We start from the raw sequence: 15,211 nt of genomic DNA on the forward strand, positions 1-15,211 counted from the left end.
AATTACCATCCCCATCCTCTCCACATGCCCAAACCATCTCAGTCTACCTCTCCTCATCACACTAATACACTCCAGTCCCATCCTACCCCTCAACTCTTCCATCGTAAACCTAGCCCCCCCAGACCTTGCACGCAGGGACGCACTGCACATCCATCTAATCATTGTCATTTCTGTACCTCTGAGCCGGCGAATAACTTCCTCCTTCACTGCCCAGGTCTCACTACCATACAGCATTACACTCCTAACACATGCTGCATACAAAGACCCCTTATCACGTAGGAAGAGTCCTCTCAATGTCAGGAGAGGCAACAGCTCCCTGAACTTCTTCCAACCACTTCTCACCCTAGCCACAGAGCTAGCTCCAGCCCCACCTCCAGCACACAACATGTCTCCCAAATAACAAAACTCTTCCATGCATTCAAGAGACTCACCAGCAAGTTCAATCCTTTCACGCCTGACAATCTCCACCTGCTCTCCCCGACACGCCACACACATAAAATCAGCATTATCTCACAGTCTGCCTCTAATACCACTACATCTCTTGTGCACCCATTTATCATAAACACGGCACAAGATGGAATTACTTCCCATGCCATCGTGGCAAACTGCACATGGCCACTTTCCCTCGTCTTTGACAGTACCGCCACCAACCCTAGAAATCATCACTTTTGTTTTATCTGCATTTACCCTTAAGCCCTTGTGCCCCATACCATCTGTCTGCTTCCTAAATCTTTCCTCCGCCTCCGTTTCATTCTCTGCAATCAACATCAAATCATCAGCATACAATATCTCCCACGGGAGTCCGTTTCTTAAGTCATGTGAAAGGGCTTCAAGTACCATGATAAACAACATGGGACTCAAAACTGATCCCTGATGCACACCAACGTTCACGGAAAACGCACCACTTAAATCTCCATTCACTTTTACCTGGGTGCGAGCACCCACATACATGGCCATAACCACCCTAACCAGCCACTCCTCCAAGCCAAGCTTTCTCATTGCCCACTTCACCACCTCTCTAGGGACTCTGTCAAAGGCCTTTTCCAAATCAACAAAAACAAAATGCAAATCCCTCTTCTTCCCAATATATTTTTCCTGAATCTGTCGAACAATGAATATGGCATCAGTGGTCCCCCTACCTGGCATAAACCCAAACTGCATCTCATTAATATTCACTCTTTCTGTAATCATACCTTCTAGAACTCTCTCCATTACCTTCATTATCTGATCTAAAAGCTTTATATCTCTATAATTTCCTCTTTCCAGGGCATCACCCTTCCCTTTATACACATTTACAATTACACTCTTCAGCCAATCATCAGGGACAACACACTCATATATAATCATATTTATCAGGTCAATGGCTAACCTCACTCCTTTATCTCCTGAGGCCTTCAACATTTCAGCAGTCAACCCAGACACACCTGCTGCCTTCCCCACCTGCATCCTGCCTATTGCCTCACTCAGAGTAGCAGCGTAAATCAAAGGCCAAGGGCCAAACACTGGTTCTGCTGGCTCCAAATCTTCCCTGTCCCAGTCAAACTCCTCATTCAACAACCGGCTATAATTCTCTCTCCATGGATCTTTAATATCCTCACTGTTCACTACTACCCTTCCTTTATCATTCTTCACACACTGCTCACCTATGATATCCCGATTATCCCTCTACATCTGATTGGCACCTTAAATATATTTTTCTTTTCCCATGATTTAGGTTATCAAGTATAAGTCGCTGTGACTCAGACCTCGCCCTGTATACCTCTCTTCTAGCCCTACGCTTGGCAGCCAAATATTCCTCTTTGCTACCACCCTTCTTCCATTCCAGGAAAAGCCTTCTTTTCTCCTTAACTGCAGCTTCTACACCCTCATCCTACCACCAAGTTACTTTATGTCTTGGTGGTCCTCTTGTCCAACCGCATGTTACATCAGTAACTCTCAAGATATTGTTCTTGAGGGCTCTGTACTGTTCATTAACGCCTCTGTCTACAGCTCCCTGTTCAGCCACCACTCTCCTCAACTCGCTATAGAAGGCATCCCTTACTACTTGTTTTCCAGCTTCCATATTTTCCTCCTAGGTACATAAGTCCTCTTTTTCATCACTCGTTCTTTAAGCACCATATCACAAATCAATAGTTTGTGCTGCTGCACACACTCCTCACTTCCTATAACTTTAACATCCCTCACTAACCTCCTGTCAGCCCTCCTAACCAGAAAATAATCTATCTGACTGCTATTTCCCCCAGACTCATACGTAATTAACCTACTGTCTCTTTTCCTAAAATATGTGTTGCACATAATCATGTCCGTTGCCTCCCCAAACTCGAATATCCTTTCCCCTTCCGCATTCCTTATACCATACGCACATCCCCCATGCACTCCTTCATAACCTTGTGCTGCTTCACCTACATGACCATTTAAGTCCCCTCCCAAAATCACTATCTCATCATCCCGCATACCACCTCCTACACGTATTAAATCAACCCAAAATCTATCCTTCTCTACCTCATCGAAGCGTGACTGTGGAGCATATACCGATAGAATTGCAGTCATCATTACACACACACACACACACACATATATATATATATATATATATATATATATATATATATATATATATATATATATATATATATATATATATATATATGTGTGTGTGTGTGTGTGTGTGTGGGTGTGTGTGTGCGCGTGTGTGTGTGTGTGCGTGTGTGTGTGTGTGTGTGTGTGTGTGTGTGAGTGTGTGTGTGTGTGTGTGCGCGTGTGTGTGTGTGTGTGGTTGTGTGTGTGTGTGTGTGTGTGTGTGTGTGTGTGTGTGTGTGTGTGTGTGTGTGTGTGTTTAGTATATCTATCCCTACATCTAACGTGCTCTTGTCACCCTATCTATCTGTCTATCTATCTATCTACCACTCTAAGTCTTTCCCCGTCTATCCATCTACCTGTCTGTTTATCTATTTTATCTCTCTTCACGCCACTCAATCTCCCTCCAGTCCTAACGCCCCCTGCCTCAACCCCCACAGTGGAGCCTGGTTCAAACGACATCGTGCGTGCATCGAAGGAGTCCTCCGTCACCAGCCCCAGCGAGTTGACCTTCAGGGACATTGAAAAAGGGCAGCGAGGCACACCAGGTCAGTTTAGTGTGTGTGCGTGTGTGTGTGTTCACCTATGTTTGTCTGTCTGTTTGTCCACACGATATCTCCAAGAGTTCTCAGTGAATTTCAATGAAATTTTGTGGAAGGGTGAGCCATGGGCCAAGAAAGAATTGATTAAATTTTGTGGCAGATCCGCATCCGGATCCTATGTATTCTAGACAATATCTCCACGGATCCGGATCCGGATCCTTGTTAATGGCACTGGCGGAGGTATGGGCTCTCTGAGTGCTTTCTAGTTAAGACATGCATCTTGAAAATGTTCAGATTCTGTTTTATAATTCCAAATTCAACTACATGACTCTATAATTTCAAACTCACCCATATGGCTCTACAACTTAACACGGACCTGGAGCGGTGGCGTCTTCGTCGTGGGTCTACCCCCAGAGGCTGTCGAAGAGAAGAGGAGGACAGCATGGGGGCCAAACCACTGCAACCCCCCCCGGCCCCTCACGGGGCTCGAGTACCTGGTAGTGGCTTGTGTCGCCCGGGCAAGTACCACATCTCCCCACACAACAACACCGTTTTTTCTACACCGAGAAATGACTCCCCGGCTGTCATTTCTCGACGACTTCTTCTAGCCGGGGACATTGAGAGCAATCCAGGACCCACCAACAAATACATATGTCCAACATGCTCAAAACCTATCACGTCGAGCCGACAGACAAAGGGTTCAGTTCAGAGCAACTCCTGCAAGACCTGGACCCATTACACCTGCACAACACTTGCATCCAGGAAACATTACACAAACACCTGGACCTGCTCCTTATGCTCCTTCCCCCCACCCATCAACCCCCCTTCCAATCCTACTCCTACTTCCTTCACACCTCCACAGCCAAACCCACCGACCGTTCCCACACCATCCAGTTCCCCAACTCCTCCCATTCCAACCCATCCTAATCCACCTCAACCCTTACCTCCATCACAACCTCCTCCTACCCCTTCCCCTCCACCCACACCACCTCCTCCCCGTGCTGCAGCAGCCAACACACATCGCACACACAACATAAACATCCTTCAGTTAAAGATAGATGGCATAAACACCAAAATACATGAACTCACACAATTCATCAAACAACAGAACATACACATTGCCATCTTACAAGAAAAAACTACACAGAGCACAGAAAACACCGACATTTCATAACTTCACTACCATTCGACAAGACTGGGCCGAGGGTGGTGGCGGTGGACTCATCACCCTGGTACACAAATCCATCAATTTTGCAGATACCAGTGCACACACAAAGTCACTTCTTCCCCCACATGACACCACAACAGAAATACAATCAATTAAAATACGCACTGGTAACAAATCACACATAACAATCGCTAACACACACATTCCCCCCCAGTCGTCCCCCACAGTACCACACAATTATTCTCCACAGATACACCACATCACTAACATACCCAACATCATCCTGTGGTGATTTCAACGCAAGTCGTCGGCCTGGCATGTCAACAACCCTGACACAGACAGAGGGCTGGTACTACAATCCCAGACGGATCATCTTTTCATACTAAACAGTCTAGACCAACATACCCATATCCCACACCAAGCCCTCTTCCTCCCATCATCTCCAGACATTACCTTCTGCTCCCCAAACCTCGCCCCCATTACATCATGGAGAGTGGTCGAAACCCTAGGTTCTGATCACCTTCCAATCATCATCACTACCAAAACCAGAATCACCCCAGCTGCCCACAAACACACATACACTAATTATAAGAGAGCCAACTGGGAGGCCTTTGTAACTGAAACAGAACATTTCGAAACACTAAACAGGACACCCATCACAAACATCAACACCGCTGTGCACACTTTCAATACAATTATACAAAACGCAGACAAAAGACACATCCCTAGAGGCAACAGAAAGAGACACAACCCCAACTTCACACCAGAAATTCAAAGCCTCTTCAGACAACGGGACACACTGCGACATTCCCCAACACCCCATACACAAGACACCATACAACAAATACAAGAACTCAACACTCAGATAAACAATAAAATATCAGAACAGCAAACACTAAACTGGAAAAATTACCTCCAAACACTTGACCACAGAACAAACATCAGCAAACTCTACAAAACACTAAACAGCATCACACTTTCCAACAGCAACACCACACAATCACATGCTGCCATCGCAACAACAGACACCATACCCTCAATGAAACAACAAGCAAACACTCTCATCAATCACTTTTCACAAGTCAGCCATCTAAACCCCCATCCCGAAGACCGACGTATCATCAGACGTAAGAGACAGTTCCCCACAGACCCAGACTACGCACCTTTCACTTACAACCAGACGAAGCACATCATTAACAACCTCAAGCACTCATCTGCCTGTGGACCAGACAACATAAGCAACATTCACCTTGAACACCTAGGACCACAAGGCATACAAGCACTCACCAACATATCGGACTACAGTTACTCACACAACATAATACCCAACATCTGGAAGCATGGCAATATCATCACTATCCCTAAACCCAACAAAGACCCCACGTTACCCTCCTCACATCGCTCTATCACACTCCTCTGCATCCCCTCTAAAGTCACTGAACGACTGATACTACAAATAGTCACACCTCACATTCCCCTAGCCCAGTCACAACATGGCTTTAGGCCACTACACTCCACAAACACCCTTCTTACAGACCTTACACAGAGAGTTTTCAATGGCTTGAATTCAGCTAGGCCACCACACAGAACACTCCTAGTCACACTAGACATTAGCAAAGCTTTTGATGCCATCCCCCGCCACAACCTCACAAACAAAATACTCAACACAAACATGCACAATAACACAAAAAGATGGCTGGCAAACTACTTAGCAGGCAGATGTGCACACGTAACATTTGCCGGTCAGTCTTCTAACATCAGAAACTTCAAAAACGGCGTCTCCCAAGGATCTGTTTTGTCCCCTGCACTCTTTAATATATACTGTACATGCACGACGTACCCACACCCCACACACCACAGATACACATAGCTTCCTATGCAAATGATATAACACTTACATGTACGCACCAAAACGCAAACATAGCTGCACACATCATTCAACCTTACCTCAACACACTACAGGAATGTTTCACCACAAACAGGCTCAAAATAGCCCCAGCTAAATCTACAGTGACTCTTCTCACAAACTGGACAGCAGAACACAGTCACATCCCACACCTCACCATAAACAACACTCCCCTACCACCCACACACCCACACCCACCCACGCACACACACACACACACACACACACACACACACACACACACACACACACACACACACACACACACACACACACACACACACACACACACACACACACACACACACACACACAAAATCCTTGGTGTAACATACAATACATCAATGTCATTTAAACAACACATCACAAACATTAAAAATAAAATAACACCAAGACTCAGTGCTTTGAGGTCACTTGCCCATACAACATTCGGACACAACAAAGAAACCACCACCACAGTATACAAACAATACATATGTTCAGTGATGAATTATGCAAGCCCTGCCTGGGCTTCTAACCTCACCAAAACACACTACAACACTCTACAGACCATACAGAACAAGGCCCTAAAAATAATCACAGGCTGCAGAGCTACTACACCCACAGACCACCTATATCAAGAAACCAAAGTCCTCAAAGTCAAGGATCACCTAGACATGAGAGGCACCCAGTTTCTTGCTGCAGCCTCCACAAACCCACAACATCCACTACAGTACATGGCAGCACATCCACCCACACCAAGGAACATCAAAACAACACCCAGCACACGATACCATACACAAATACTGTCATCTCTCCTCCCTCGCCCACCTCAGACCAGCTTCCAGAAGCATATCCACACTCAGATCACTCGCTGCTCCATTCAGTCACTTAAAGACAACACACAGCTGCATGCACGGCGTCCTGACATCCACTCTTCTGAATCCTATCTTCCTCGTGAGGACAGGGTCCACCTGGCCAGGCTGAGATGTGGGCACCATTGAGCCCTCTTAAGCTACCAGAAGAGGCTGGATGACTCCGTCGCTGATGCCTGTCCAGGATGCAACACAGCACCCCATACTATTAAGCACATTATGGAAGACTGCATTGCACACAATCACCTACGACAACAACACAACATACACTCTTTGAGAGCTCTGTGGGAAAGCCCGGTCTCGGCCATGGCCTTACTAAGGGACTCGGGGCTGTTTGGCCAGACTGCCTAGGGAACAACTACTATTACTACTACAACTTAACCCCCTCCCGTCGCTTTTCAGGATCCCCGGACAAAGCTGAATTTGATTTCTGCCGGTGTGGGTGGCCGCAACACCTGCTGCTGCCGCGGGGGAAGCCAGGCGGGATGGCTTTCCAGCTGTTTGTTATGATCACTGACTTTGAGAAGGACAAGGTGGGTGTGAGGCTGGTTGGACAGTCTTCTCATACACCTTTTCAACCCTTCCACGCTGTCTCTCTGTCTGTCTTATCATCTGTCTATCTATCTATCTATCTATTGCCAGACGCCTTAATTCCGTATGGGGTGGCCACAAACCAATCGCCTTCACGTCGCGTCGTCCTGTTCTCTGCCATTTGCCTGCCCTCCCTCCAACTCACACTCCCCTTCTCTCATATATCTTTCCATTCCATCTCTCCATCTCATCCTTGATCTCCCCCTCTCCTCTTCCCTCCACCTCACTCACATACACTCTTCTAGTCAGTCTCTCACCCCTTCTGTCTCTAATATCACTTCACTCCATCCCTCGATCTCATCCTTGATCTCCCCCTCTCCTCTTCCCTCCACCTCACTCACATACACTCTTCTAGTCAGTCTCTCACCCCCTCTCTCTTATATCTCTCTCCACTCCATCCCTCCATCTCATCCTTGGTCTCCCCCTCCATCTGACTCTCATACACTCTTCTTGTCAGTCTCTCACCCCTGCTTTCCTATATCTCACCACTCCAACTACACAAACAGACCCCTTTCCTACCATCCAAAAAACATCTATAGTTTTTTTACACAAACTTGGTCCAAATTGTCGTCCTTTGTCAGCTTAGGTCACATTTCTTCAGCTCTACCTCCTTTGCATAGCACTTCTTCGTGACTAGCGCCGTAGTGTTAATCTATAGGCTACACATTGTTATTTAAGACTGAGATGTGTCAATTTTAGGCCAAGTTTGAGTGAAAAGAGTAGAGATGATTATTGTTTTTCTTTTAACGTATGGAATTGATTTTATTGATTTTATTTTTAATTTACCATACCCTGTTTTGGTGTCCTACTCTGTTTTCCTGTACAATATACTCACATCCTTCACTATACGCCTTTCACTCTAACTTGGCTTAAAATTGCAGTCCCTCCATGTTGAACACTAAGCTGCAGTAAGAGACTAACACTAGAATATGATGCTAGTCACGAAGAAGTGCTATGGAAAGGATGTAGGACCCACAGTATTACCCTGCCACTGAACTACGTGAAATAAGCTGCAAAAGGACGAAAATCTGGGTCAAGTTAAGGTGAAAGGAGTATGTACATTTTGCCAGTCCCCCGGTACAAGCGTCTCTCATTTTCCCTCCTATCCCGCAAAATAAGGATGGTGGACTGCAGGAAGGAGGAACTTAAGCCTGCAGTCCACTGGGTTCACGTTCAGATGAGCCTGGGGATGCAACTACTATTGCTACTATTACTACTACTACTACTACTATTACTACTGCTACTACTACTACCAGGCCCCTCACACTCTCGCCCTGCCTCATCACACTTTTCATGTCTCCCTCCAGGTACCGCAAACACCCAGCAGTCGGCGGTGCGGCAACGGTGTGTCCTTCTGCGGTATCCTGGACGCTCAATATCCCGACAGTCGTCCCATGGGCTTCCCCTTCGACCGCCGTCCCGCGCCCGTCCTGGGAGAGCAACGAATCACATCCGCCGCAGACCTGGCCACGCTCGATAACATTTTCCTCCAAGACATTACCATCACCTTCACCAACTCCAACTTGGAGAAATAGAAGACTCGTTTAAACCTTGAAGGCAGATGACCTATATGTTTTTCTTATTTTCGTTTTAGATTAATTCTTGGTACCATAATTTTTTAAATGTCAAACTTGGCCCAAAATTGACATCTCTCCGTCTCGAATGCTGATTTGTAACATTAGATTAACACTGGAATATGATGCTACTCAGCAGGGGCGCACCCTGGGCGGAGGCCCCGGGCCCGGTCCCCCCTCCCCTCTTATCTCTCTGGGTCCTTTAAAAATTTTATATATATTTATTTCGATAACAGCAAAACATGAAAAAATTGGCAAGTACAAACAAAGAGTAACACATGAGCCAGCAGCTGCCTGACTCTAAACCTTCGTATGACCTCCCAGTAATTATCGGATTACCTGACCTCACCTCACTACGGGCCCCCCTCCTTAGAAAATTTCTGGGTGCGCCCAGTGTCTTTTAATCGTAGCGTACCAGCGTACAGTGCCTCATTCCTTTCGTCCCGTCCTCTGCCAACACTCCTCCCTTTCTGTCTGTCTGTCTCTGTCTGTCTGTCTGTCTCTCTATCTCTCTCTCTCTCCCTTCCTGATTTTGGTTTATGATGAGTACTATATTGTCCTTTCTAATGTTTTACTTGCTATATATTTTTACTAGTCTTTCATATTCTACAGTATCAACAAGCACACCGGTATGTATTGTAATATACCATAGGTAATATTCTATGTACGCATATTAGTTGTTGTAACCAATAAATAAAGCTTCGAACAATGGCGATCAATTTGGTGACAGTACCAGAGGGAAGTATAAGCGGTGTCACACCTCCCCATTCTGCTCATCTCCGTAGACCAATCAGGGACGAGAGAAGGAAAGCCTTTTCCTTACTCCTCCCTGTGGGAGGCGCTTCTCCGCCACCTCTCGCTGTCACGAGTATAGGAGGTGACAGGGAGGCTGGTTTACCTGTCACGTCTTCCAGTCATGAGCGTCATATCTCCCTCGTACCCCGATGCCCCTCTTCTCCGCAGCCAGACCACACGGCAGTGTGCAGGAAAAGCACACTACACTCCGACAGAGGGAACGCTCGTCAGAATTGGGGTGGGACATGCAAAGACAAGCTCCCAAGCAGACCCTTGGACACTGACCGGTCTCCTTTTTGACAGAGGACACAGGAGGAGCCTCAAGGGCTGCTATCCCCCAGGAGGAGCAGTGGGCGTGCCGTCGCCATCCACTAAAGCTGTCTCCAGGACAGGAGCCCCAGACCCAAAGGCAGGAGAGCAGTCTCCATCGGCACTGTGGCAATAGCCGGACGTATCCAATGGGCGCCTTCTCCCTGCCTCCAAAACGGGCCGTAGAGCAATCTCAGTTGGCATTGTGGCAATTGCCGGGTGTATCCATCGGGCGCCTTCTCCCTGTCATAAGGAACTATTATAGGCTGGAGGGCAGCCTCTGTTGGAGCTGTGGCAGTAGCCGGGTGTATTCATCGGGTGCCTTCTCCCTGCCTCCAACACAATGGCTGGAGTGCAGCCTCTGTCTGAGCTGTGGCAATAGCTGGGCGTATCCATCGGGCGCCTACTCCCCACCATCAGGGTCTGTAGCAGCAGGCGGGTTGGCTCCAGGCCGCTCTCCCTCTGCCCATAACCGGGCTCCTACAGAGGGCAGCGCCTCCCGCCCTGACCACCACCTCGGTGGCGAAGTGAGATGCCCCTCAGTATCCAAGGGCGACTCTTGCTCTTTTTCAGGGGAACCTCCAGGGACCAGAGTGGGCGAGACATCCCCGAGGGCCAGTGTCCTGTTGGTGTAGCCCCAGGAGTTGTTGGACTCCCCCAGGACGAGAGGCCGCAAGTCGCCCCTGACGGCCTCCTCCCGACTGCGAGACTGCAACCCCCAGAGATGGCAGGCCTCCCCCAGTGCCTGTCGCAGCAGCTGAGCCTCCCTAGTCATCGGCAGCCGCAGCCCCTCCCTGATGGCTGCCCCCGAGGGGCGTGATAGCTGTGCATCCAGGACGCCGCCCCCTCCGCACCCAGGCCTCCCCATGCCCTCTCCCAGAACCCCGACAATGACGAAGGGCTTGCGCCGAGCTGAGCACCTGTTGGCCCTCTTCAGCCCCAGCCCTGAGAGCCCGGCCCCCTGTCAGGCCGTAGCGGCTAGGGAGCAACCCCACACACCACCAGCCCATTCTTCCCGGACTCATGGCAACCCGACAGACCACCTGCCTCCATGCTACTCACCAGGCGACCCTCCTCCAATGCCAGGCCGCCACTTGGAACTTCCGTCGTAGCAGGCCCTGTCCTCCCCTCCATCAGAAACTGTGAGTAATAGATCCTTCCTTTATATTCCCCCAGTGTGATCAGCCCCCGCCCCACAGTGGACGCTCCCCGTGATCTCTCCCCAAAGAACGTGTAGCTCTTCCCCAGTGTGCTCACCCCCCTTTGTGAATTCTAGTGTACCATATTACTCAAAGTGCTGTTTATGCGGAGTGCTCGACATACCCACACAGGTCCGTTCCCCCCTCCCCCCTACTGTGACCTATATTTCCTCAGTGTCACCTTCCCCACAGCACAGCAGACGTCAGTGTAACCCGCACCTGTGCCCGTGGACTCCCACTAACTCCCCTCCCTCTCTCCAGGCACGAGAGTACACCCACACTAGCCTCATTAACCCCCCCCCCCAGTGACTGCCAGTGTGAGACCATATTATATATATGTATATATATATTCCCTTATATGTGACGCAGTATGGACTAAGTTAGCTGGGGCTTCGTCTCTGTGACGCGACCATATTATATCAGCTAGGCTTTCGTCTTTGTCACGCAGACACCTAGGCTTAAAGTTGAGTATATATATATATTGTCATCTCTATTGTGCTGGATACACTGAGCTCTGTTGTGTACGAATGTGTCACATGTCTTGTGCCTGAACATTTCTGTGGAATACTCATTGTGATACTGTATGGACATACTGTAAAATTACACAGGTGCGATCCCGTATTAGACGAGCTGAACTAGGAATTGAGTGATCCTTGCAACTGCTATATTGTACCATTGTATCCATCTGGCATTGATCACGGAATAGTGTATGTATGCATTCTTAGTTAATAGATAAGTGCACTGTTTGATCCAAGGTGTTTGTGTTTTTCCCTTCCTGGCTGACCCTGACCCGGTCTGGAACAAAGAACCCCACACTGCACCGTAACTAGGACGGAGAAGTCGGAATCTAGAATACGCTGCATAACAGTTTTCCTAGCATTACATGAGACAATGTTATTTTGCCTCCATTTAGTGATCTTAGATGAATCTTGATTTATGGAGACTGCTGTACGGAGTTGAGAGTTAGGTATATTAAGCTTTGTGAATACCCTCTCAATCAACTCTCACAGCACTACACCAATACTTTCAAGTCCCATCCTTCCATTCAACTCTTCATTTGCAGTCCTAACCGCCCCCCCCCCCGTCCTGTCATTCAAGGACGCTCAACACATCCATCTAATCATTATCAGTACTGTATGTTTGAGCCCACGATTATCCTCTTCCTTTACTACCTAGCTCTCACTACCATACAGCATTACACTCCTAACACAACCCTCATAGAAAGAACCCTTAGCACGGAGGGAGAGCCCTCTCAACGTTAGGAGAGGCAACAGCTCCCTGAACTGCCTCCAACCACTCCCTACCCTAGCTACAGAGCTATCTCCAGCCCCACCTCCAGCACATAACATGTCTCCCAAATAACAAATTCACCAGCAAGATTAATTCTTTCCCACTTTTCTGCCTCTGCCTGTTCTCCCCTTCACACTGCACACGCAATATCAGCATTATATTGCTGCATATCTACCGATACCTCTAACACCACTTGTGACTGCAAAAAAAAAAAAAAAAAAAAAAAAAAAAAAAACGTTTGAAGGATGTGACATCAGAAAGAGCATATTAAACTAATGCATAAAAGATATATTGCCTGATGACTGAATCTTTCAGTCAACATGACTGCACAGAAGTAATGTCACCAGTGACCATGCAGGAGGTTGTGGTTGGGCCTGTGAGGCAAGAAAAGCAATAACAAATACAAGGAAAAATAACAGATGACGGGACTGCAACCACAAGTGATACTACAGGGTTACAAAGCACACCAAAATGTCATAGAAGGCTGACCACAGAGGTTGGCCTAGGTCGGTTTACCTAGGTAACACTGTGGTAGGTAGGGGCGCCCATCATTCACTCAGTTGATGTAGTGCTGCCTTTAGGTGGCTCTGCGCTGACTGACAAGCCTAATGGCTAGGTGGTAACCATGTAACCAAACTGGGGGAATGTGGTGCCCCTGTTAACTGGTAGGAGAGACACAAATGCTGTGCTCATCCAAGAATCAAATCTCCAGACAGTTCCCCTCACCTCGCTACGGCGAGGAGCTGTCTGTTGCAAGGGAATATCGGTTCCTTGTACAGGAAAACCCCGCAGGGACATTGCTTGCCAGAGGTTGATGGATCTGCTTAGTCACACAGACCAGGATTGCTCTACTCCTACTACTTTGGCTGCACAGCAGAAGGTTGCTGAAAGTAGTCAGAAACCAACGCAGTGTGTAACCATCCCACCACCACCTCCAGTATGACCTGCCGGGACCGGGTCTACTGCCTGTTTATACAAATGTCCTTCAACCCACCTGTAACCCCTGAAAGAAGGATGTTTGACTGAAACAAAGGGGCAACTTCAGCCTGCAGTCCACCAGACTCAAGTCCACATGAGCCTATGGTGAAACCGATAGTAACAACATCGTTAAATCAAAACAAACACTAGATTATACAATACTTACAATTCCTTAACTTCCCTGGTCCCCCAAAAGTTATCTACTTAATATAAAACACGCAGAGTAAGAGTCGGTGTTTAAATGATTTATATATGGTATCCAAATTACAGTGCTTGATATACAAATATTCTCTTGGATAATCCAGTATTTAAAGTACAATTCATAAATATTCTGCCACTCCTACGAATACTGGTGGGTTTGTTGTTTCCTCAGTATTAGGGCAACAAGGCAGTCATAACCTTGGACCAGATCATCAAGGCTGGTTCTGAGTAAAAGCGATACAAGCGACCGTTTTGAGCTCCCTCTGTCTCTAGGGGGGGCCTGAACAAGAAAAATATACCACCATTTCTGTTCAGAAGATCAAATGTAGTGAAAATATAACAGAAAAATAATGGGTTTGATATACAGCAGGCGTAAGCAAGAACTATTTGTGTATTACTGTAACGAATATATAGGCTTAATTGCCACTAAATAAAAAGCAAGTGGGGTACATTGCAAGGGTCCCCAAATGTCATTCCACTTCAAGCACCCAGAGAGCCAGAACCGTCTTTGCAAACCATGAAGATGTACTGTACTCAAGAATCTAATTTTTAAGTAACCGATAATGCCTGACTGCCTGTGATATGTCTGGCTTCGGATACAGGGTGAGGAAGACTGTCAAGAGGCTGGAACAGACACATAAAAAGCAGTGATTAAAGGAGGGTGGTGTAGAGAAACAGGAATCTGAGACTATGTTTTGCTCCCGTTTCCCTCCACCACACTCGTATTACTGTCCCAGTGTCTCAACAGTGATTAAAGGGTTGGATATAGACACAGGAAAATGCAATGATTAAACGGCCAGATACAGGTACATAAAGAAGCATCGATTATTGATTCACTAACGAGATGGAGGAACTTTAATCTCCCCACATCATAAACATCGGATACAGGATGAGGAATATGATCCAAAGATACAAAGATATACATAAAGAAGCAATGATTAAATGGTTGGATACAGAGAAAAATGCCTCCATTATTGATTCTTAATGACCTAAACTCTTTTCACCTTAATTTGGCCCAGATTTTCCTTTTGTAGCTTATTTCACGTAGCTCAGTGGCAGAAAAAGATGATGCAACGGTTCCACATCATTTCCATAGCACTTCTTGACTAGCATGATATTCTGGTGTTGATTTATTGTTACACTTCGACATTCAAGATGGAGAGATGGCAATTTAAGGCCATGTTAGAGTAAAAAGAGTATAGGTTTGCATCACTGTGCCAGGCCTAT

General features: G+C 47.1%; 1 protein-coding gene across 1 annotated transcript in view; it reads left to right on the plus strand.

Moving 5' to 3' along the window:
• Positions 1-9,196, plus strand: part of LOC145394992 (phenoloxidase 3-like) — a 29,581-nt gene extending 20,385 nt beyond the window's left edge. Inside the window, exons 12-14 of the mRNA XM_080268738.1 lie at positions 3,018-3,125; positions 7,450-7,580; positions 8,946-9,196. Of these exons, the coding sequence (XP_080124864.1) occupies positions 3,018-3,125; positions 7,450-7,580; positions 8,946-9,173 (467 nt within the window). The 3' untranslated portion in view covers positions 9,174-9,196. The remainder of the gene's footprint in view (positions 1-3,017; positions 3,126-7,449; positions 7,581-8,945) is intronic.
• Positions 9,197-15,211: the final 6,015 nt, after the last annotated feature.

The sequence above is a fragment of the Coenobita brevimanus genome, chromosome 4 (assembly GCF_032717465.1).
Source record: "Coenobita brevimanus isolate Jiangsu-jjx chromosome 4, ASM3271746v2, whole genome shotgun sequence".
Taxonomy (NCBI): domain Eukaryota; kingdom Metazoa; phylum Arthropoda; class Malacostraca; order Decapoda; family Coenobitidae; genus Coenobita; species Coenobita brevimanus.